The sequence below is a fragment of the Ahaetulla prasina genome, chromosome 4 (assembly GCF_028640845.1).
Source record: "Ahaetulla prasina isolate Xishuangbanna chromosome 4, ASM2864084v1, whole genome shotgun sequence".
Lineage (NCBI taxonomy): Eukaryota > Metazoa > Chordata > Lepidosauria > Squamata > Colubridae > Ahaetulla > Ahaetulla prasina.
In genome coordinates this window covers 131086730-131112468 of record NC_080542.1, presented here as the reverse complement: position 1 = coordinate 131112468, position 25739 = coordinate 131086730, and the positions used below count along the sequence as shown (strand labels likewise).

The following is a 25739-nucleotide window of genomic DNA, read 5'->3' as shown; positions in this document are numbered from 1 at the left end:
GCTCTGGCACTTAGATCATTAGATATGAGTACTCCAAGGTCCTTGAGAGAGTAGGGATCATCCATAAGGTCGTATCCACCCAGCTTGTATTTTGTGTTCTGATTTTTTTTGCCATTGTGTAAAACAGAGCATTTGTTGGTTGAGATTTGGAGTTGCCAATTGCTTGGAATATAGTGTTTATATATATTTGTTTGAAATATAGTGGAATATAGGAGTTTTCTATGGATTCAATAATACTTTTCTGATAGCTAGGCATTTATTTATTTTATTTATTTTATTTGCATTTATATCCCGCCCTTCTCCGAAGACTCAGGGCGGCTTACACTATGTCAGGCAATAGTCTTCATCCAATTGTATCTATATACAAAGTCAACTTATTGCCCCCCAACAATCTGGGTCCTCATTTTACCTACCTTATAAAGGATGGAAGGCTGAGTCAACCTTGGCATAGGATTCCAGTCTCAATCAATTTCAGTTCTTGCCAAAAGTTATGACTAACTTCATAGGATTTAGTACCAAAATGTTAATCTAACCCTAAGGTTAGAAGAATAGCACAATACCTAATCTCACGCCAAAACCAAAACTGGTTCTAAAATGGAACCAATAAAAAGCTGTTTTTCATTGGTTCTTGTAAATAAGGTTTCATAGGACAGAGAATACACAATCAGTTTTTTAAATTTTCTGTGTGTGATGATCAGATCCTGACTAATAAAGATTTAGAACAGGGGTGTCAAACTCGCATCGTTACATGACGTCTCGTGACTTTTTTCCCTTCGCTAAACCAGGCGTGGGTGTGACCAGAGTGTGATGTATCCTGCCTGCAGGCTGTGAGTTTGATAACCCTGATTTAGAAGATGGTTATGGATACTCCTTCCTCAAGACACATTATACCTAGTTGTCTAGAGAAGGCTCTGAGCTTTGGAAAGAAGGTAGGAAAAAGAAGGAGAGGAAGAACAGCAGCAAGCCGGCACAAACTTTGTGGCATATAATTTATCCATCAATCAGCAAGAATTGGGTATGTCTAGTTTAATGAAAAGAAGGACTAGGGGTGATATGACAGCAGTCTTCCAATATCTAAGGATCTGCCACAAAAAAGAGTGGGTCAAGCTATTCTCCAAAGCATCCAAAGGCAGAACAAGAAGCAATGGATGGGAACTAATCAAGATGGAACTAACTTAGAACTAAGGAGAAATTTCCTGACAGTTAGAACAATTAATCGATGGAATGACAGAAGTTGTGGGTGCTCCAACCCTGGAGGTTTTTAAGCAGAGATTGGACAACGATTTGTCTGAAATGGTATAGGGTTTCCTGTTTGATCAGGGGTTGGACTAGAAGTCCTCCAATGTCCCTTCCAACTCTGTTATTCTGTTCAATTCACCCAGAATCTATGGAGATTCTCAATCATCCAGGTCATGGTAGTCCAATGGTGTTATTTCCAAAAGGCAACTGGACTTCCTTGGGTTTTTTTCCACTTTGCTTCTTATTCAAAAAACTTCTTTAGTTCTCTTGGATGAGAAGCAAAAATTTTTCAAAGAAAAATAAAATCCAGTTGCCTTTTGGAAAAAGAACCTTCGGGACTACCATGACCTGGATGATTGAGAATCTCCATAGAGACCCAGCTGCAAGCTCTTCTGTTATCAGTGAAAAAAACTCCTTCTGACTGGATTTCAGGAAGTCTCCTAGAAAAAAACAAAGTCTCTTGTGTAATGAATCAGAGGATAAATTCATTTCACATGGGAAATAGTTCATCTGTTAAAATGCTGGTAACCTCTTCCCTTGGATCTCAATAAATCTTTCTTAAAAATGTGAGAATGTTACTTGAAAAGATTTTGGTTAAAATAAGCTGCCAAAAGACCTACAGCTATGAATGAATCAAAATTTGGGAAATGAAATCAAAGGAAATGATTTCTTGCGGTCTTCAGGAGGAATGTTATATTTGTCTTAGAATAGTACTTTCTTCTCCCAAACTTTATATTTTTAACACAGTTTAGGAAAAACACAGGTTTAACGTAAAATTAAGGCCTGTATAAAACATTTTTTTTAAAAAAAGACATAGTATTTCATCCCTTGCACAATAGGACTTCACCCACCTAATACATCTAAATGGTGCCAAAATTTGAGCACCGGTTATGCTTTTCACATTTCCTTCTAAAAGTTGCATTTGAAAGAACAAGAAAAAGCAGGATTGGAATAGTAACAGCAGAACCAGCTTGCTTTGCCTGCAGCAAACTGCTGAAGGAATGCATCATCTGAAGCTCTTAAGCCATATGTGTGGTAGCCCTTGACTATGTAGAAACCAAAAAGGAGTTGATACTTTCTTGTTATTTTCAGCTGAAACTGAAGAGCTACACTATAACAAGCTACACTATAAACCTTAACACAAGCAACCCTAAAATCCAAAAATAATACCGATTCTCTCCATGTACACGGACCCTGTCTCATTCATTTTGCATCATGTCCTGTGGACTGCCCTTGTTTTCTGGAAGATGGTACTTGCAACCCCTATTGTGTCAATCCTGCCTAAACTTTGTTGGGAAATTATGGATATTAAATTGACTGCAATTTGATTTGATTTCTATCCTGCCTTTTTCTACCGTAGCAGGCTGAAGTCTCATGCTTAGCACACCCCGTAGCAGTTTTCCTCAGAACAGCCACCTGGGAAGTCACTGAAAGAGAGTGGGTGACCCCCCAAATCATCTAATAGTCTTCCACAGCTGAAGTTGGAATTGAACCTGAATCTCCCAATTCTGATCCAAAAACTGAGAAAGGATAGGGAAATAATATAAGAAGAAAATCATGCAATGCTTATTTAAAATCAAATTATTTCAGACTCCAAACCCCAGCGTTTTATTACCTTGATCACTTTCGCCAGCTGTTATGTGTTACTGAAGTTCAATGGTATCAGCAAATCAAATCTCCCTATCAATTTTCCTGAGATTGTTTCGGGGAAAATCACGCCAGCTGTTAATTTGGAAGGTCAACATGCAACTGCTCCATATTAGAAAAGGATTGAGATGATTATCTCCCATGGCAATGAAGGCCTTACTCAGGGACAACCCAAGAAGATCCGAAATTCAAGATTTTATTACCTTGACTATGAGCACACTGACCGTTGAGCAGCTGTTGTGTGCTATTGAAATTCAATGGCATGTTCAGCGAAACAAATCTTCCTATCCGATTTTCCCGAGATAGCTTTGGGGATGATCACGCAAGCCGTTAATGTCAACCCTGAAGCCATTTTGGAGAGTCTTCAGGGCCGCCGCAGCAAGGCCAGTTGGAGCTGTGGGAGTTGGAGTGGGGAAATAGGGATAGCCAGGGACTCTTAGATAAAATAAATTTCTTTCTGCTGGGAACCAAGAATGTTCTTACCAGGTGCTCTAGAGGCTTGGACTGAAACCAACTGGAGTTGGGACTGGGAACTGCTTGGACCATGTGAGGGACGTGTGGACTGGGAAGAAAGAATTTTGATTTTTAATTTGGGTGGGGAAAACCTCGGGCCCCTATGACATGCCTAATAAATTTGGGTTTTGAGGAGCACCTTGGTCTCTGAGTTTTGATGGCATTGGGTCTGTTACTTGAAACCCTGACAGTTAATTTGGAAGGTCAACATCCAATGGTTCCATAGAAGAAAGATCGAGAATGGTTAGCCGTTACGGGAATGAAGGCCTTACTCAGGGTCATTTCAAGGAGATTCAAACTTCAGGATGTCGTTACCTTGACCTTACAGCATAACTAGCTTTGGCCAGCTGTTGTCGATTATTGAAGTTCAGTAGTATCAGCAAAACATATCTCCCTATCTGGTTTTCCTCCCATCCGGTTTTGGGGACGATGCATCATGCAAGCTGTTATTTTGGAAGTCAATATGCAACATTTCCATATTAGGAGAGGATCTTAAATGGCTATGAAGTCCTTACTGAGGCCAACCCAAGATGATCCAAATTTCATTACCTTGACCAAATGGGGGAGACCAGCTTTGGCCAGCTGTTGTGTATTATTGAAATGCAATAGTGTTAGCAAAACAAATCTCTCTTATCCAGATTTTCTGAGATTGTTTTGGGGTTGATGTTAGCATTACATAAGCTGATTATTTTGCAAGGTCAACATGCATTTTTTCCATATTAGGAAAAGACCAGGAATGGTTAACTCCCATGGAAATGAAGGCTATACTCAAGGCCAATCCAAGAAAATATACTAACTATACAAAGGAAAAGACTCGATGTCTCATCTGGAAAGATCTTCGGGATTGACACAATTCTGTTACCATGTTGGGATTTTAACTGACATTTGGAATGGGGAAATAGCCTATCTATGGACATCATAGATCCTGAATATTCTCATACTGGATATGGACCTACATTTGTTCCTTCATGGTCTGATAACCAACAGGCAAAAACAAATACAAAAATCCTCACCAGTAACAGAATACTTATTAAGTATTATAGTGAAGGCCATCCAACAAACACTGACTTATACGGGGGTGTCAGGCCTGGAAGCCATCTTTTTCGTTGGATCTTCAGGCCTGCCACATTTACTACTGTGGAAAACTAGGAGAAGGGATTGTATGGAGCCAGGGTGATACATATATATAGTCATAATAACATTCCTTTCTCAGAAAGTCAAGGACATCTTGCCCTGCATCTGGATGGCTGGAATTAGGAGGCATCTCCAGTTGGGACGGCGCATGGATTGGACCATGTGATGGACAAGTGGGTATTAGGCAGGGACTTGAACTTCCTTTTGGGTGGAAAAACCTGGAAGCTCTCAGATTCGAGTTTTCCCAGATGTGCCAAAATGACATCTCTAAAAAAAATGGAACTTTGAGGAAATTCAAACTAACTTTCATTGAGGGTGGTACTTGGAACCCTGACCAGGGTGTGTGTGCATGGGACAGAACCCTGTAATTTTTGAAAGTATTTAAAACACAGTGTGAAATTTACAGAGCATTATAACTGTAATGTATTACTGTAAGTTTTGGCGGGAGTTTTAGGCGGGAAATATCTCGTTTCTGATTGGATGCAGCCTCAGGCTGAAGTGTATATAAGGAGAGGTTTTTCTCCAGAGTTTTGCTGGGTCACACTATATTAAAGAGCTGTTGTCACTAACCTGGTCTCCTGCCTCGTCAATACCCAAACTTAACATTGGCGACGAAGGTGGGATCTTGAGGCAGAGCACCAGAACAGAGCTGAACTCACTACGAGAATCAAACCCAGCAAGGTGACGGCGAATGCAGCGATGACCGGCTACACGCCACCCACTCCGTTTGACCCTGCCCAGGAGACATGGGGAATATATATGACCCGTTTCGAAAGTTTCCTGGAGGCAAACGAGCTACAGGGAGTCTCCGACAACCGCAAACGGGCTTACTTCATAAGCCACTGTGGGTCCGCAGTCATCGCCGTCGCAGAAGCTCTAGCGGAGCCAACACCGCTACACTCCGTATCGTGGCAGACCCTTCAGACCCTCCTGAAGAATCACTACGCACCAGCCCCGTCCAAATACGCTCGACGGTACGAGTTTGGGGAGCGAGGCAACAAGAAGGCGAGTCTATCAGCGACTACATGGCAGCCCTGAGACAAGCCTCCAAGCATTGCGAGTACCGCGATCTGGACGAAGAGCTGCTGGAACAACTTATACGGGGGGTCAGAGACATCCGTTTGAGGAGACGGTTGCTAGCCAAGAGCAACCTGACATTGGCAAACGCCTGGACGGCCAGAGCCCATGAGATGTCCAACCATGCAGCAGACACCTTACAAAGCGACTCACGCCGATGGCGGGCGCAAAGCCGAGCACAGTCCACCACGAAGAAACCTATCGTGAGTCAACCAGCGAAGAGGAGGAAGAAGTCCACTACACCGGAAAATCGACAAGGAAGACCCGGAGGAATGCGGAAGTTGCGGGGCGACATCAGCGCCAAAGATGTAAGTTCAGGGACGCCATTTGCCGGCGGTGTGAAAGGAAGGGCACCTGGCTCAAGTCTGCCGAGCACCCCAACCTTCCGCCGAAAATTCAAATCGGCCAATCAGAGCGGCTCTGAGTCAGAGATGCAAACCCCACATTCCCGCCGAATTTCAAACCAGCCAATCAGAGCGAGATCGGCGAGGCGACCAGCGATTGGCCAGGAAAGAAAGAGCGCAAGTCAAACCGAATGACTGTTACCATAGACCACGCAGCTACCCGCATCGAAGAAAAGATCTTCACAAACCCGACAATTGAAGGCGCATCGTGCCGACTGGAAGTAGACACAGGATCAGCTATCACAATCATGTCCTGGGACACTTTTGTGAAAGCCTTGCCGACATCGCAAAGCGCAAGCTACAGAAACAACGGCTCCGGGTGCAGGATTACCAGGGCAACCGCATCCCTGTTCGAGGGACAACGACCGTCGAGGTCAAGTACGGGACATACGAAAAGACCCTGCCCATCACGTTAGTCGAGGAACCTTGCCAAGCTTGCTGGGGCTAGACTGGTTCAGGCGTTGGGAATGGGGTGACTGGCGTCCACCGGAGCGGATGCAACCTGCAAACGCCCTAATGGAGGAATTCGCAGACGATTCGAGGACCGTTTAGGCAAGTACAAGGGGACCCCTATCTCCTTCAATTTAGACCCCAAATAGCTCCCATTAGGTTAAAGGCAAGGAGGGTTCCTTTGCACTCAAACCTAAAATCGACAAAGAGTTAGATAAATTAGTCAGCCAGGGATACTAGTGCCAGTTGACCATGCCAAATGGGAGACGCCAATCGTCACCCTATAAAACCAGACGGGTCCATAAGAATTTGCGCTGATTACAAGGCTACCTTGAACAAAGCATTGCAAAAGAGCGCCTACCCAGTTCCAGTAGTGCAACACTTATTGCACTCACTAGGCACGGACAAGTTTTCGCCAAATTAGACTTGGCACAAGCGTACCAACAGCTACCCGTAGATGCTAGCACAGCTGAAGCCCAGACCATTGTAACGCACCGGGTGCCTTTAAGTGCACCCGTTACAGTTCGGGTGAGTGTGGCCCGGGCTATTCCAAAATTTGATGGAGCGGCTCCTACAAGGGTTACCGGAGTCGTACCCTATTTCGATGATGTGTTGGTATCAGGGAAGATTTAAGAGAACTGGGAAGCGATTAAGGAAAGTTTTGGCCATTTTAGGTCGGCAGGATTAAAAGTCAAAGCAAGCAAGTGTCAGATAGGGGTCGAATCTGTTGAATTTTGGGCTATAGAATAGACAAAAAGGATTCACCCCACTGAGAGCAAAGTCAAGGCGATAAAGAGAGCCCCAGCACCCAAAAACAAGACAGAACTCCAGGCTTTCCTGGGTCTGGTAAACTTTACGCCGTGTTTTTAAAAGACAAGGCAACCGTTGCTGAACCGCTGCATAAATTGCTTGGAAAAACACTGCTTGGTCGTGGGGAAGTCAGAGAATAGGGCATTTGAGGCAGTAAAAGTTTGCTATCAAGCGATAGCCTGTTAATACAATACAACAACAGACTGCCGTTAGTATTGGTTTGTGATGCGTCCCCTATGGAGTAGGAGCTGTACTTAGCCACAGACTCCCAAACGGCACTGAAGCCCCTATAGCGTTCTATTCACGAACGATGTCCCGGCTGAGAGGAATTACAGCCAGCTAGATAGGGAGGCTCTAATAGTGTCAGGGTGAAAAATTTCACGAATACGTTTTTGGGAGAGACTTTGAAATTGTCACTGATCACAGACCGCTATTGGGGTTACTGGCTGGCGACCGCCCAACGCCAGTAGCACTCTCACCTAGACTGACCAGATGGACTATTTTTTTGACCGCATACTCCTACAAGCTGCAGCATCGGCCTGGAAAGGAGCTGGGGCATGCGGGCGCATTGAGCAGATGCCCATTGCCAGGGGAAATCGGGGACCCCACCCCGGGCACACCCGTTCTACTAATTGACTCTTTGGACTCTGGCCAGTCACATCGCAGGAAGTGGCTCGGCCTCCTACCGGGACGTTGTTTTAAGGACTGTAATCAGTTGGGTTCAAAGGGATGGCCGCTGCCCGGGCGACGTTTCAAGGAATTTGTAAAGAAAAAGGGAATTGTCTGTACAAGGGGTGCCTGCTCTGGGGGATAGGGTGGTAGTCCAGAGAAACTGAGAAATAGTTCTGGAACTCCGGCATGAGGGTCACCCAGGAATTGTGAGGATGAAGGGTTTGGCTAGGAGCTATGTCTGGTGGCCCCTAATGGACAGGGAAATCAGTGACAGGGTTGGCCGATGCCAAGTATGTCAGGAATCCAGACCACTACCACCTACGGCCCCAGTTTTGGAGTGGGAGAAACCCCAAGGCCCTTGGTCCCGCATACACATTGATTTTGCCGGCCCCTTCCACGGCCAAACATTTCTAATTGTGGTGGATGCATTCTCCAAATGGCTGGAGATCATCCTAATGAAATCCACAACCGCGGGAGCTGTCATCTCAGCACTAAAACACCTTTTCGCCACGCACGGGCTACCGGACACCCTCGTGTCCGATAACGGCCCACAGTTCACCGCAGCATTATTTGAAGGGTACCTGGCTGAAGAGGGCATCCGACATGCCCTCTCAGCGCCGTTCCACCCTGCGTCGAACGGCCTTGCTGAACGTTTTGTCCGGAGTGCGAAAGAAGCGCTATCACGAAGCGGCCCCGGCGATTGGCAGGCACAAATCGACGCATTCCTAACCGTCCAACACAGGACCCCCTGTGTGGCCACCGGCCGCAGCCCAGCCGAGCTATTAATGGGGCGGAAGCTACGGTGCCCGCTAGACCGGCTACACCCGAACTACGTACAGGACGGGTTCAAAACAAAACCAGATAGAATCCGAGAGTTAAACATAGGAGACTCGGTGTGGGCACATAATTACAGCGACGGCCCTAACTGGAAGAGGGGGATAGTCATAGACAAAACGGGCCCCAAATCTTATCTAGTGGAACTAGACGATGGCAGAATCTGGAGGCGCCACATAGATCAATTAAGAAACAGATTGAGCGATAAGGCAGAATTAGGCGAGAACAGCCCTGACTATGATTTAATTAACCCCACAGCTGACCGGAGCCAAGAACAAACAGAAAGCGTAAGCAAAGAACCAAACAGAGACTTATCTGAGTCAGGCGAGGTCCAGCGACACCCTCCGGTCCCTCTAGAGGACAGCAGGTCCGAGCCGGCGAATAATCCAGGGCCGGATGGCCGGGAGGAGGAGCTCAGAGGAACGAAAAGTCCCTCCGCAAGCTCGACTCAACTCCAGAAAGTGAACTGCGAGGTCCGGGAGAGTCAGGAGACGCCCACGTACCTGCAGGACTACGAGAGAAGTAATATGCAAATATTGGCAAAGTGCCTTCTGGGAGGGAAGGAGTGTAATGTATTACTGTAATGCAATAGTGTTAGCAAAACAAATCTCTCTTATCCAGATTTTCTGAGATTGTTTTGGGGTTGATGTTAGCATTACATAAGCTGATTATTTTGCAAGGTCAACATGCATTTTTTCCATATTAGGAAAAGACCAGGAATGGTTAACTCCCATGGAAATGAAGGCTATACTCAAGGCCAATCCAAGAAAATATACTAACTATACAAAGGAAAAGACTCGATGTCTCATCTGGAAAGATCTTCGGGATTGACACAATTCTGTTACCATGTTGGGATTTTAACTGACATTTGGAATGGGGAAATAGCCTATCTATGGACATCATAGATCCTGAATATTCTCATACTGGATATGGACCTACATTTGTTCCTTCATGGTCTGATAACCAACAGGCAAAAACAAATACAAAAATCCTCACCAGTAACAGAATACTTATTAAGTATTATAGTGAAGGCCATCCAACAAACACTGACTTATACGGGGGTGTCAGGCCTGGAAGCCATCTTTTTCGTTGGATCTTCAGGCCTGCCACATTTACTACTGTGGAAAACTAGGAGAAGGGATTGTATGGAGCCAGGGTGATACATATATATAGTCATAATAACATTCCTTTCTCAGAAAGTCAAGGACATCTTGCCCTGCATCTGGATGGCTGGAATTAGGAGGCATCTCCAGTTGGGACGGCGCATGGATTGGACCATGTGATGGACAAGTGGGTATTAGGCAGGGACTTGAACTTCCTTTTGGGTGGAAAAACCTGGAAGCTCTCAGATTCGAGTTTTCCCAGATGTGCCAAAATGACATCTCTAAAAAAAATGGAACTTTGAGGAAATTCAAACTAACTTTCATTGAGGGTGGTACTTGGAACCCTGACCAGGGTGTGTGTGCATGGGACAGAACCCTGTAATTTTTGAAAGTATTTAAAACACAGTGTGAAATTTACAGAGCATTATAACAAACTTATATCTATCGTGTTTCCCCGAAAATAAGATCCTGTCTTATATTTTTTTGAACCCCGAAATAAGAGCTTGGCCTTATTTTCAAAGAGATCTTATTATTTTGGGGCACGTGGAGCAAGATGAGGCTCCTTTTGCCATCTTATCTGATTTCCAGTTCTGTCTCCCTAACCCTAACCAGAGGAAATGGCAAAGACCAGCTGTGCATGTGTTTAAATATATTCAGGGAAGGCTTATTTTCAGGGGCTGGGCTTATTTCAGTGCATGCGCTCAAAAGCCTGATTGATCTTATTATCCAGGGAGGTCTTATTTTCAAGGAAACAAGGTATTAGCCCCCAAATTTTGATTACCTTTGGAATGCATTAATGTCTCTTTTTCAGGCACCGAAGATCATACAAATTCTGCTACACTGCATTCTTGGTTGATTTTCTGACAAGTAAGGGTTTAAAGTCCATATTATATAACTGACCTAATCTACGTAATTGCTTCATATGTCATTTGAATAATTATATAAATGATTTATATAACTTTGATGATGTAAAAAACCAATTATATAATGACACAAATAACATTAAATTTCAAATCACTTTGGAAGGAGCAAGCTTTGTCCACTGTTTACATATGAAGTCTTAAATATAATTTAGTTCCTCTTATTCAAAGTCTACATAATGAAGGTTTGGAGATCAACATGTTTTACTGTATATTTTAAACATGCTACTTAGCTAAACATTTTTTTCACTTACATGGTTTATGTAGAGACTCTTCCGTTTTTCTCTCACTGTAAAAACAGAAAATGTATGAAAGTTATATAATCTGAGGTAAATTAATTTTTGTACCAACTATTGTTTAAAAAGTTATAACCTTTGTAAAAATGGATAACCAAAGAAGCCTTTTCTAACTTTGAGCTCATATTTACTCTTACAGAATGAATACACAATCGAGATGTGTAAATTTTTTAAAAAGTTATATTAATATGCTGAAATGATTCTGATTTCATGTTTCGGTTATTTAATTTCATTGAAACATTCAAGGACAAAAATATTTTGATACACTCAAATAGCACAAATGCATAAATCATGTTTTAAAATATTTTTTAAATGCTTAAAATATTTATAGTATATATAGAACTTCCTTTCGATTTTATGTTTCCCATCAGCTTAGTTTAAAACATTTACTGTCTATAGAACTTGATCTTGATTTTAAACAACACTGTCTTATTTCAGATACAAAATTTCAGAATCAAAACTTTTTAGATGCAGGGCTTTTGATATCAAAATCAAAGCATAAATTCCATCCATGTTACTTTAGGCACCAAGCTACAATAATATTTCATTCCTTCATGCTCTTTGTCTTTCAACTGATTCTCGTAGTTTTGGAATGCTGCCAGAACATTCAATAGCTAATGGAAGAGGTGTCACATATTTTCTGAGTTTTTGCATATGCATGAGTTTTCTTTGCACCAAAATCTTCAGACAAATCTCACTTCTCATTGCTCACTGCCTTTAGAAAACTAACAAACCAACTGTCCTTTCCTGAAAGTTTGGGTAATACCTCTACATGTGACCAGGTTACAATGAACTGCATATTGAAGAAGCATCCAAAGGTGAATTCAAACAAGAATAATTCTGGGAATTAGAAGTTTCAAGTTAAGGAAATATTTCTATTCTTTGTGAAGTTCTACATTACTTTGTGTTGAAACATCTCCATTATCTGCTAGTAAATTTCCAACTCTAAATTAAGTTGTTAACTATGGAGCATAAAGCTACTAAAGGAGTTTGCAGGAACCAGGACTTATGCATGCATGTTGGTGAGACTCCAACCCAATCATTCTTAACTTCTGAATGCTCCAAATGGATTATGTATATGTGAAATCACAGATCACTATTCAAAATGCTACTATTCCAGATAAGAACAAGCAGTCCTCATTTAGCGACCATAGTTGGGACCACTAGCTATGTCATTAAGCAAAGCAGTCACTAAGTGGGAAATCATGTGACTGCAACCATGCTTTCCTTTTCTCCAGTCCTGCACTTTTTGGAACATTCATCCTGACACTGGAACAGCTGCTAGACTAATCGGTTTCACACCTTCAGCTTCTTTCCCTCCTAATCATTTTCCTGCTGTTTGAATGCTCCCTCTGGTGCTGGAATAATTAGCAAAAAGGAAATTAATTCATTGAAGGGGAAGGGATTACAGGCACACAATAGGGAAAACATATCTGGAATACAGTGGCACCAGCAGCCCCCAGCATGAGTCATATGCAAATAGCCCAGTGTATTCTCCATTGCGTGGCTGATTACTCTTTTATAATCCCTTTCTCTCCAATCTGTTCACTCTGCAGGGAGGGAGGAATGGGTTAGCACAGGAGAGATTGCCTATAGCGATTTTTTTTCTTCCCAACCCCACTTGTGTAAGCAATCTCTCTGTTTAGGGCATATTCCTTTCAATGTGTATTTCCTATTGCATGCCTGCTTACTGTCTTGTAATGCTTCCTCTCCAATCTCTCCACTCTGCAAGGGAGGGGGTAAGTAAACAAAAACAAATGGGTACTTACTCTAATGGCAAACATATGATTTAGGTTTCAATGGGGACATGAAAGGAGCCACCAACTGGGCTTTCACTGGGCAGTGGTGATGTGGCCGATTAATCTTTTCAACCTGGAAGGTCTTTGTACTTCCAACATGACAACGACAACAGTACCAACTGTACAGGATAGTGGGTACCAATTGTAATGGCACTGTGACTAAGAGTGCTACAAATGTCATAATGTGTACATTGGTCATAAATTTTTTTAGCACTGTTGCAACTTCAACAGTTGCTGAACAAGGCAGTCACTAAGCAAGGACTACCTGTAACAACTTATTTCATTCAGATGCTACCAAATTTTCTTAGTCTCCATTTCTTTTAGTGTCACTGAACCTATTCACATCTCTTTCATTTAGATAATCATTTTTCCAATAGTTCTTCAAGGTTTTGAACCAAAAGTTTTTTTCTGCAATGTCCCTTAATTCTTCAAATATAAAAATATTGATTTACCACTTATTATACACACAGAACATGCTACTTCCCTGTTCAAACACATGTAATGATTTCCTAATATTTAAAAAAAATGCTTACATGCCTTCAATAAATCCTAGAATACAAGAACAGCAGACTATAGCAAGCTCTTTGTTGAAATGAACGTTGGACTTAACTGAACATTCATTCAAAGTGCGCTACGTAAGAGTCCAAGCAATGGGCATTAACCTTGTCTTATTGGCCAGAGACTGAGTTGAATTTGTTTAACCGCACCTCTTCTTCCTAGCTGGGCTCCAGTTTATTAATGAAGACAAGTCCCTGAGAGGCAAAATCTGTAAGGAACAATCACCCGCAACTGTGCCCTGGGCCCCAAGTGAACTAGGGAGGAGTTGGACTCTCACACAGCACACATAGAACAAACGTTCAGGTAATTCCAATGTTCATTCTCCTGTGTGCTGCTTAGAAAGTCCAAGCAATGGGATATTCCCAAGCTAACTAACTCTTGGGTGGGGAACTGATGGGTCCAGGGCACCCTCCAGTGGAAGAACCTGTTGCAGAACCTGTCTGCCGAATGCTGCCTTCACTGAGGCAAACTTATCAAGCTTGTAGTTCCTGACGAAGGGTGAGAGTGAAGCCCAGGTCGCTGCCCTGCAGATTTCTAAGATAGAGGCCTGTGTGGCCCAAGCCGCTGTGGTGGCAGCACTCCGGGTCGAATGTGCTGTAATGCAGCCTGGCTATGGCCTGGCCTGATGATCATAGGCCAAAGCGATGCCGGCCTTGATCCAGCAGCATTGTGGAAGAAGAGACTTTCGAGCCCATGGACTCCTAAGTTGGAGCAGTCACTTAGTCCAACAGTAGGTTCAGTAGCTGGCCCCTCGAAGGGACGTTTGACTTGTGTCTTGTGGTGCAATCACGAAAGGACTGTCTGTCCAGTGATCAATCTGTACCTTGGGCATACGTCCTTTAGTAGGCTGAAGCCTGGAATCTGGTGTCTGGAAGCCTGGAAAGGTAGACCATCTGTATGAGTGCTTGAAGACATGGGGAAGAGATTTCCATTTGTCTCTGCCTTCCATTAAAATAGGGTCTAATACCTCACGGAAGAGGTTGTCTCCCTTAAAGGTGGCCGACACTAGCCGCCATTTAGTTTTCATATCGGCTTGCCAATGTCTCAGCCACAAAAGGCATCTGGTATTGACACTGGACGCTAGGGCTCTTGAGGCAAATTTTGCCAAATTGAGAGTTGCATTGGCAGTGTATTCAGCTGCAACTATCAGCTATAATGTCTTGCTGCAGCTGAGTGTCCTAGGTGAAACAGGAACTACATTTGATGAAGCCAAATTAATGACATCCGTGTGAAGAAGGATGCTGCCATGGCTGATCGAATTGCCCAGACTGCCACCTGGTGGGTCTTACAAACAGAAAGATCTGCCCTTCCGCTGAATCTGATGGAAGGATGGCGGAAATGGCAAGGGTAGCCAGAAGAGCGTCCACAGTTGGAATTTGTAAGAGCTCCTCAAGAGTCTGCTCCATTGTATACAGTTTCTTATCCATCCTGCTAGGGGTAGAAATTGGTCCAGGCTGAATCCACTGTCTTTGGATATCAGTAAAGAAATTGGGGGATGGAATAACTTCTTGCTCCGAGACAGGGTCGGTGAAAAGAAGGATGTTGGGATCTGGAGGGTCCGTGAATCCTTCCAAGTGCCCACTAAGTGCCCCCATGTTGGCTGTTGTTTTTGCCTTAAACAACAGGGTTTTAAATAAGTCATGGCAGAACTGCCCAGTGGTAGCTGGTTTATTGGGTGTGAAGCCCTCATCTTCAGAGAGATTGTAGTCTGCCATGTCCTCCTTGTCCATAGCTGACAAATCACTGTTGTGAGGGTAGAGGAGAATGAGACTCCTAGAGATATTCTCTATCGATTGGACTTGAAGGATGAAGAGCCTGTTGACAGGGCTCAGACAACTATGATTGGCCCAATAGACCTCTTTTATAGAGGGCTGCATCAATTCCCTTTGAAATGGTGTGTGTGATCATATCATAGATTTCCTGTGTCATGAGAGGCTTCTGGCCCTCCTCTGGGTGGAACTCTGCCGCAATAGAAGTGAAGGTGGCTGAAGGGTGGGAAGACCTATGGAGGGAGTCTGATCCCGTTCCTAAGGTGATGGTACCGGATTGAAATTCACTGGATCGTGAGTGGGGATGAGGCCTCCCTTTGCCCATCGCCATGTTAGGGGATAATAAAACTGATCTGATTGATGATCTTGGAGCAAAACCTCTCCTTGTAATGTAGAACCAGGCCCTGCACTGCTGCCTGGAGTGGGAGACTGCCTGTTGACATCTGCCCACCTTTGGGCCTTGGCAAAATGTTTTTCCAAGGCCCGTTGTCGCCTCCTGGCCTCCTTCTCTGAGGCCGATGAAATAGACCTGAAAGCAGAGGCTTTGGATCAGGTGACAGGGCCTTTGGAAGCTGACCTCCCTCTCTTGGTGGCTGGAGCCTCAGAGCTCAATTGCCCAAGGGAGGATGACATAGATTCGCTAGAATGAGAGCATCTGCGCTCTGCCATTTTGAAGGTCCGAGACCTGTATGCAGATCTAGTATAGGCTTTAGAATGGCACACCACCCACTTGTGTCTTTCTGCTGCTATAATAAAGCCTCCCTGACAACAAATAGAAAGGCTCCAATGAATCAGCTATAGTTTTCCTCGCTGTGCCAAGCTGACAAAATAGCTTGAAAGTGCAATTAATTGCAGCGACAGGGTGAGGCAATATGGCGCGAAGCCGACATCACAGCCCCAAAGCACTTTTACGCTGTTTCAGCTAAGAGAAACATGAACCGGCACCATGGTCACAATGCTCTATCCCTGCATGCACAGAGCGGACACCACAGCTCTATAGCGCTCTCCTGGCTGCCAACTCACATAGACCGAAGCCTTGGTCAGACTCCACATGGCATGCCAACTTGCTGGGGAAAAGAGCCGTTGCAATCTTGATAAGCGGCTCAGCTGAGCAGCGCTCAGCTGGGACACCGCTGAAACGCTGCCACTTTACAATAAGTCCAAAAGGTAAAGAAATCTATCTGTGCTGATGATTAGCAAATTCCAAGCAATGAAGAATCGAAAAGTAAGGCTTTCAATTGACTCCTATTTGTGACCGTTGCAATGTCCTGTGATCCTGGGAGCCCCTTTTGTGACTTTCTGACAAGCAAAGTCAATGGGGAAGCCAGATTCACTTAAAAACCGTGTCACTAACTTATCAACTGCAATGATTCATTTAACAAGTCTTGCAAAAAAGGTTGTAAAATGGGACAAAATTCCCTTAGCAAGTGACTCAACTGACAGCAGAAATTTTGGGTTCAATTGTAGTCATAAGTAAGGATTAGGACTATCTGTATTAGCATAATTTTTAAGTTTCAAAGAAAAAAATTTGGAAAAGGGCTCTGAATTTTCTCCTCAGTGGCATGCAAGTGATTCAATATATCATTTACTATCTCAAAGGTGCTTTTTGCAAGCGGCAACTGGACTTTGTGGTTTTTCTTTGATGATGCTTCGCTTCTCATCCAAGAAGCTTCTCCAGCTCTGACTGGATGATGGGGAATGGAAGGATTTATACGCCTGGCAGACAGCTGGTCATTTGCATTCTTGCAGTCCAGCTGTCTGCAAGGAGTATAAATCCTTCCATTCCCCACCATCCAGTCAGAGTTGAAGAAGCTTCTTGGACGAGAAGTGAAATGTCTCCAAAGAAAAGTTTAACAAAAAGAAGGACTAGGGGAGACATGATAGCTGTGTTCCAATATCTTAGGGGCTGCCACAAAGAAGAGGGAGTCAGGCTGTTCACCAAAGCACCTGAGGGTAGAACAAGAAGCAATGGGTGGAAACTGGTCAAAGAAAGAAGCAACTTAGAACTAAGGAGAAATTTCCTGACAGTTAGAACAATTAATAAGTGGAACGACTTGCCTTCAGAAGTTGTGAATGCTCCAACACAGCATTTTAAGAAAATGTTGGATAACCATCTGACTGAGATGGTATAGGGTTTCCTGCCTGGGCAGGGGGTTGGACTAGAAGGCCTCCAAGGTCCCTTCCAACTCTGATGTTATGTTATGTTATGTTATGTTAAAAACCAGAAAGCCCAGTTGAAAAAAAGCACCTTTGGAACAACCATGATCTGGATGGCTGAGAATATCCATAGATAGATCATTTACTACTTAGCAATGCATTATACATCATGGCTATGCTGGAACACATTAAGAGACGAGTTTCACAATTTAAAATTATTTTGAATTGTGTAGCATAGGAATTTAGCAGCCTGAAAGAAACAAGGATCAAGATTGTACTCCACAGTGTAATTCATTTCAATAAAAAGTGAGAAATTACTTTCTTTGCTGACATGGAAATAAACTACATGACAATACGACTGATCAAAATGTAAATTTCTTTCATATCTATCTCTGTTACTATAACTATTACTATGTCATCTTCCATCAAATTAGGCTATGTGTTTTTACTATGTCTCACTACTGTTGATAGTTATAATCTTCTGGAGTTTCATGAACAATTTAATATTTTCACAGTATACAAACTAATCCTGGCTAATCAGAAGTCATGTTGAGAATATAACAATATTATGACACTAGAATAAAGGGCAAAAACACTCAACACAATAATCTTTAAAGAGTCATTGGAATACTCTGTTATCGTAACTTCTAAACTATGCTAATTTATTTGCTCGGACTGATATGAGCTTTATTTTGTCTCCACCTAGAGTGAGAATAATTTTATAAACACAGAGCTCTATCTAACTGGCTACATAAAGCTAAACAAAGCTGTGATGCTCTAGCCCTTTTCTTCAAATAGAAATTTTCTGACCCCAAGTGGTGCAACTAAATATATAAACCACACCACAGAAATTCATAATGCAATAGTTCTTGCATTAGCACAGGAGATGTTGAGGGAAATGGTGAGCCTGTGGATCCCAGCAGACCTCAGCATTTGGCCATGGGAGCTGAAATCACCACTGCCAATTTTATTTCTTGACGTTTATTGGACTTCTGCTGTCCAAATCACAGCGATGCTGAGCAGCATATGCAATTAATGTAGTATTGATAGTAAAATATATATTTTATACAGGTAGCCCTCGACTTACAACAGTTCATTTAGCGACTGTTCAAAGTTACAATAGCCCTGAAAAAAGTGACTTTTGACCATTTTTTACACTTATGATCATTGCAGCATCCCTGTGATCATGTGAACTGATTCATATTTATGATGGTTGCAGTGTCCTGGGGTCATGTGATCACCTTTGCAAACTTCTGACAAGAAACCTCAATGGGGAAAACCAGATTTACTGAACATCCATGCTACTAACTTAATAACTGCAATGATTCACTTAACAATTGTGGCAAGAAAGTTCATAAAACGGGGCATAACTCTCTTCATCACAAAAATGTTGGGCTCAGCTGCAGTCGTAAGTCAAGTCAAAACCTGTATGTTTTCCAACTTTTCTGTCCCAACATTTGAAACTTTGAGATGAGAAAGTTGATACAGCAGACTTAACAGCTTTGCACTGAATATCACTACTACTCTTCACCATCGTCTTATCTCCATATGAAGGAGTTAAAAGTAATGAGGAGTCTAGAGATCTGCATGGGACGTGGTGGCTCAGTGGGTAAGAGATGCTGAGTTTGTCGATCGAAAGGTCGGCAGTTCAGCGGTTCGAATCCCTAGTGCTGCGTAATGGGGTGAGCTCCTGTTACTTGTCCCAGCTTCTGCCAACCTAGCAATTTCGAAAGCACATAAAAAATGCAAGTAGAAAAACAGGGACCACCTTTGGTGAGAAGGTAACAGCGTTCCGTGCACCTTTGGCATTGAGTCATGCCGACCACATGATCATGGAGACGTCTTCAGAGAGCGCTGGCTCTTTGGCTTTGAAACGGAGATGAACACCACCCCCTAGAGTTGGGAACGACTAGCACATATGTGTGAGGGTAACCTTTACCTTTACCTAGAGATCTGCAGCCCCTTGGAAAAGTATCTGCAACCAATGTGTTATGACCCAGGGTTGGCGCTCAAGCAACATGTGCTAGGCGGAAGCTTGACAACTTTTATTCAACCATCATCCCCCACCATTCCCCACAATCCAGCAATTCCCAGTCCATTCTTCAAGACCTCTGCCCCCAGGTTACCCTTACAGTCCAAGAGCAAGGCTTGAACACCCACGCCCGCACAAGCTTCATGCAACTTCCCTGTAATGAAAGTCTACAGGAGCAGCACTGCTCCGGGGGCAAGACAGGCTTCCAAACTTGGCAAAGTTCACAACAAATGTCAAAGCAAAGGATCAAACCTCACTCTACACAAGCAAGGATTCTGGAGCAAAGTTCTTCTTGGAGCTGTGGAGGGTGTTGCCGCAAAATACACCCTCCCCATGGCTTCTCCTTCAATGCTAGGTGATCCTTGGAAGGGCTCCCTCTTCCTGAGTAGTCAGGTTGCCCTGCGCTGACTGCCTCCCTGCCTACTCTTCGGAAGCCCAAGGGAGCCGGAACTGCCTCATCCTCACCCCTGGGTCATTCCTCATGCATCCTCCCCCTCCATCAGCCCCAGCTCCATCTCCTCCTCCACCGGGGACTCCAGTGGGGCCATGATACAATGTTTCTATTCTTTGGATTTCCTATGAAGTCCACCTTAATGGTTGTTGTTTTTTTGTTTTTGTTTTTGTACAGACTGAAGAGAGCAGCTTGCTCTTCACTTCATATGCAGTGTTAGACATTCAGGAAAGAGAAAGACTGCTTTTTGCTAGAAGACGAACATAATTTTCACCTAAGTTTTTTCTGAGAGCCTAGGACACGGTGTCCAGGCAAGGCAATCTAAGCAGGAACAAGATCTCCTGCTTTTCCCTCAAAGATTTTCTTTCAAGGAGGATGGTTTTGAACATCTTTTCTTTATTTAGCTAAGTCTCTTTCAGCCTTAATTTGGGAGTGCTTCCTACCTAAGAATGGCAGGAAGCAAAAAAGCTGCCAAATTTCAGCCATTGTCATTGGCGTGGAGATTACGGTAGTAAGAAAACAAAGCTTAGAACCTACATGTTAAACCTCAAATAATTGATTCCTCTGTTAAACCATGACAGTCTGGAAGAGGAAAGGGCAACTCAGCACATAACTATCAATATTTCTTGCACATTTTTCAAAGAAAACATGGTTGCAATTTGTTGCCTACAACCATTTGTGGGAGGAAAAAATATTGCATCAACTTAGGAGTAAGTGAATCCTCTTCTTCTGATTACATCAAGTTGCACTCTAAAGCGAACACTATTAATTTCCTGGTAAGGCAAAAGCGCAGACTAATAAATGATTACGTTCAACTCTGCTGATCAATTAATCTGGAAGTGTGTCTGTATTTTCCTTTTAAAGAGTGCAGCACTCAAGAGAAATGACAGCAGTCTTCGACCTCAGCCTAAATTTATTTTGGCGAGACACTCAACTAACACAAGGATTAAACATCCTTGCTGCAGAAATGCTTTCCAAAATTCTTGGAATTGAGTAATTCTTGCCTGTTCTTAGAATAAAATATTTGTAATAGGAAAGACAGGGCTCCAGGTTTATTTCCTCACTCTTCTGAAGGAAATAGGAAGGAATATATGTAAAAATAGATGTATTAAATTGTGGAAAGCTTTAACATGCCTATCTTTGTAAAAAAAAAAAAAAAAACAATAACAAGAAGAAGCTGAACATTGTGCTATTGAATTCTCTTGGAAAGAATTTTACAGTATTTGGAAATTAAATGAAAACAAAGGATGGGAGCCCATGCACCTCCCAAACCTGGGTTACCCATTATTAATTTAGAACAATTAACTCAAGGCACAAATGACCAGGCTCAAATTATCCTTCTTATGAGAAAACCTAAGTCTCTGGAGAAGGCCCCAGTGTTAGGAAGGGTAGAAGTAAAGAGAATAAGAGGATAACTAACTCAAGATGGATAGACTCAGTTTCAATGAAGTTGGGTACAGCATTGGAAGACCATGCTAGGAAAGAATTACCACGGAGAAAATTTATCCATAGGGTTGCCAACAGCTAACAATGACTTGATGGCGCATAATCATCAGTCCAGAACAGGAATTGTGTTGTATCTAGATTTTTTTTTTTTAAAAAAAAATCATTGATTAGTCAGTTTCAGTCTTCTCTCATTAGCGACTTGTAGGAGATAGGTTGAGGGACGAACTATTCATAAAATGAAATATATGCCTCCATTCAACATTTACGGATTTTGTTGTTACTGTTTTTAAGTAATAGCTGTGTGATATAAGGTTGAAGCACACCCAAGGATTTCATGTTTCAAGCAGTTTTGGAAAAAATCCTTCCATCTCCAAGTATTTGCTGCTTGACATGGGACAGAAGCCGATATTGTTGTCGCTAGCAACTTTTCTTCCATGCCAAAAAGCAGTGAGAACCTGGGGAGAAGATTCATCTTGCTGATATTCTTAACAGCACAGGATGAAACCTTTTCAAAAATACTGTCTGTTCTTGTTTCTGGCTTTGCATCCATTCCACCTCACAGATAACTAACTAAACAAGATTTCTTTTTCGATAAAAAGATATTTAGTTTATATAGTGCACAGTATGGTATTGACAAATATATACAAAACTTTTTTTAAAAAATAAGTGACTAACGATACACAGACAAAATACTGCTAAACTCTTAATTGCATAGATAATTTATACACAATGATTTGTAATTCACTTAGTACAGCAGACTATCATATTTTTGGATTTTGGTTCTAATAAAATTTATTACAGATTTGAATTAAGTATATGTAACAACATAATATTTTAAGAAATGTAATGGCTCTTATCTCACAATAGAATGTGATTCTGGGTTAATCAGTTTTTATTTATTTTATTTATTTATTTGTTGAGTACGTATTAGATAATATATATAAGCATGAATTGAATACATAAAATGAATACAATTAAAGGGAACATTAGGACAGGGTCGATAGGCATGGTGGTGGTCTTATGCATGCCCCTTAGAGACCTCTTAATAATGGAGTGAGGTCAGGGGTGAAATGTAAAATTTGTTACTACCGGTTCTGTGGGCATGGCTTGGTGGGGGGTGTTAATATGACTGGGTGGGCGTGGCCAACTTTTTAAAAAAACTTTTAAAAGCATTTTTTCTACAACCTCTTCGGCCGAAAAAAAAATGCTTTTAAAAGCCTGTGCTGATCAGGCAACTCAGCTGAAATTGCCAGAGGAGCCTTTTAAAAGCTTTTTTTTTTTACAATCTCTTCGGCTGAAGAGGCTGTTAAAAAAATGCTTTTAAAGAGTTCTGATGATCCCAGCCGAGCCGCGCAATCATCAGAGGCTTTTTACTTTTAAAAGCATTTTTTCGGCCGAAGAAAAAATGCTTTTAAAAGTTTTAAAAAAAACCCTCTGATAATTGCGCGGGTCAGCTGGGGCAGGGATTTTTGCTACCGTTCTCCGAACCACCTGCCACCATCGCTACCGGATCAGGCAATCCGGTCTGAACTGGGAGCATTTCACACCTGATTGAAGTCAACAGTAGCCAGTCTAAGGTTAAAATTTGGGGGGTTTTGGGATGAAACCACAGAGTCAGGTAGTGCATTCCAGGCATTGACCACTCTGTTGCTGAAGTCATATTTTCTGCAATCGAGTTTCGTGTAGTTTACCCTAAAGTAAGTAACTTAAAGTACTTAAAAGTACCTTTTACTTTTGTGTTGTTGTTTTTTTGTGCTTTCAAGCCATTGTTGACTCATGGCAACTGCCTAGACTAGTTCCTGCAGTTTTATTGGCAAGATTTCAGAAGTGGTTTGCCATTGTAAGGCACAGGTCTATAAAACACTATGAAACCGTATATTAGTCTGCTAAGAATGATTGGCCAAAGGTCATCCAGCTGGCTTTATGCCAAAGACAGCACTAATATTCACAGGGTGATGCCTTAACCACTATACCTAACTGGCTTTCTGTGTTAATCAGTTACAAAACAGTAATAGATAAACTGGGGACTTGCCTATTTAAGTATATCAACTATTCTAATCAACAGCCCTTTTCTCCATTCTGATATAGCAGTCAAAAATTTTGAACGACAGCAGATGCGTGAGGAATATTCACTTTCCAATTCAATTAAATGACAATAATTCATGCAAAGTCTCTCACCATAAACATGTGTAAGATGTACAAAATAGTAGACATATTCATATCTCAGTCAAAATGAGAAATATGTTAAGTTAATTTAAATATGTTAAGTCAATTCTAAATGCATTGTTGAGCTTAAATGGACTCCAGAGGATGGTAGAGGACAGGAAGGCCTGGAGTAACATTGTCCATGGGGTCGCAATGGGTTGGACACGACTTCACAACTAACAACAACAAATAATGCATTGTGCCTTAAGCTTTGGAAAATTTAGCCCCTACTTCAGCAGATACTTAAAATGATTACCTTGACATGTCAACAATGAAATTAGAGGAAAATGAAGTACTGTATACAAAACACAAATAGCAAATAGCTGTCCTATTTATGAAACAATGATTTAAATAATACTACCGATAGTCTTACATTGGGAAGTAAGTCAATATAGCATAACTTTACAATACTCTTTCTTTTCTTCACAGAATTTTATAGCTCAGGTATTTCAGATATTTAAAAAGGGCAACAACGATGTTGAAGTATTTCCCCATTAAGATTTGAATATTATAATTTCTAAAATTAGACCAATATTATTATTTTAGACCTTGAACAATTTGTTAATGCTGGAAACACAATATGAGCCAACAGCACCTTGGTTTAAAAAAACAAAACATCATCATCATTAATGAGACTTATATGACCACCAAAGTGAAAATACTAATATTAAAAACTCAGTAAAAATGAGCCATCAAAAAGCAAAAAAATAGGAAAAGATATAGATACTCCTCTATAGGAGAATACCTATAATGTAATTTCAGTAACACTTCATCAATCAACATGATTTACAAAGCATAAAATTTGGGTTTTCAGTAACATTCTAAAACAGAAAAGGAATAGAATAGGGTTGGGATTTCAAGTGGCTTTGTCCTCTCTAAAAATACAGACTTAAAATTATTTTTTGTTAAAGAAGAATGGGTATCCTTGGCTCCTAATTTCTACATAATCTTAAAATGGCTCAGAGGAGTATAAACTATGAACAACATTACAGTTCAGTTATTCAGTTCTAGGCTTTCGTCCAATTGTAGTTTATAGATGGTTACTTACCATCAGTTTGAGATTTACTGAGGAATATTGTGCTGGCTCGTGGATGGTCCGATGGGTTGAATTCCATGTTTTGATCTTAAAAAAAATGTGAGAAAAAATGAAACATTAGGAGTGACTTATCAGGAGTAAATGTAGTGTTTCATTGTACAACTAATGCTAATCCATTGTAAAGCAACCTTCCTAGACCCCAAATTATTGCTTTGTACCATCAATTCTCCAATTTATTCCCTTTAAAGCAGAGACTGTTAACCAATCGGTTCCACGGACTCCTTTTAGAGTCTGCTGAAAACTACAGACCCCTTCATGGAAAAAATGTGTCTAACTGCATAAAATAAAATACACAGATATAGATTATATTATAAAAGAAATCTAACATAGTATAATGAAATGCAGTTATCAAAATACTAAAGAATACCAGCTATGCAATATAGTAGTATATGTGGTTCTTTATTAATCCCTTATTTCAATTACAAGAAATTTTAATTAAGTTCTAAATTTCAATTAAGGGCTCACTGGAGAAGTGCCTAATGCTGGGAAAGATTGAGGGCAAAAGAAGAAGGGGACGACAGAGAATGAGGTGGCTGGAGCTTAAATGGACTCCAGAGGATGGTAGAGGACAGGAAGAGCTGGAGAAACATTGTCCATGGGGTCGCGATGGGTCAGACACGACTTCGTAACTAACAACAACAACAAATTTCAATTGAAGAGTAGAAAAAATAAAAGGTATTTTTCCTGTCAAAGTTCATAGACCTCCTGAAGACTATTCCTGGAGCAGAAGTGGGTTTTAGCAGGTTCTGACCAGTTCTGCAGAACCGGTAGCAGAAAATTTGAGTAATTCGGAGAACTGGTAAATACCACCTCTGACTGGCCCCATCCCATCTATTCTCTGCTTCCCGAGTCCCAGCTGATCGGGAGGAAATGGGGATTTTGCAGTATTTTTCCTCTGGGATGGGGTGGGAATGTAGGTTTTACAGCATCCTTCCCCTGCCATGCTCATCAAGCCATGTCCACCAATTCATGCCACGCCCACCAAGCTACACTCACAGAACTGGTAGTAAAAAAAATTTGAAACCCACCACTGCCCTGGATCCCACAATGGATTCCTAGCTAAAGGCCTCTGATTTATAGCAAGACTCTATTTCAGATATAATTGTTCCCTGCAATAATAATTACAG

At 41.9% G+C, this 25739-nt stretch overlaps 1 protein-coding gene across 2 annotated transcripts in view; it reads right to left on the bottom strand.

Annotated features, from left to right (window-relative positions):
- Positions 1-25739, bottom strand: part of CCNY (cyclin Y) — a 138142-nt gene that overhangs the window by 24269 nt on the left and 88134 nt on the right. For both annotated transcript variants that reach the window (XM_058180989.1, XM_058180990.1), the window contains exons 2-3: positions 24565-24639; positions 11058-11092 (exon numbers count right to left, since the gene is read on the bottom strand). In XM_058180989.1, the coding sequence (XP_058036972.1) occupies positions 11058-11092; positions 24565-24639 (110 nt within the window). The remainder of the gene's footprint in view (positions 1-11057; positions 11093-24564; positions 24640-25739) is intronic.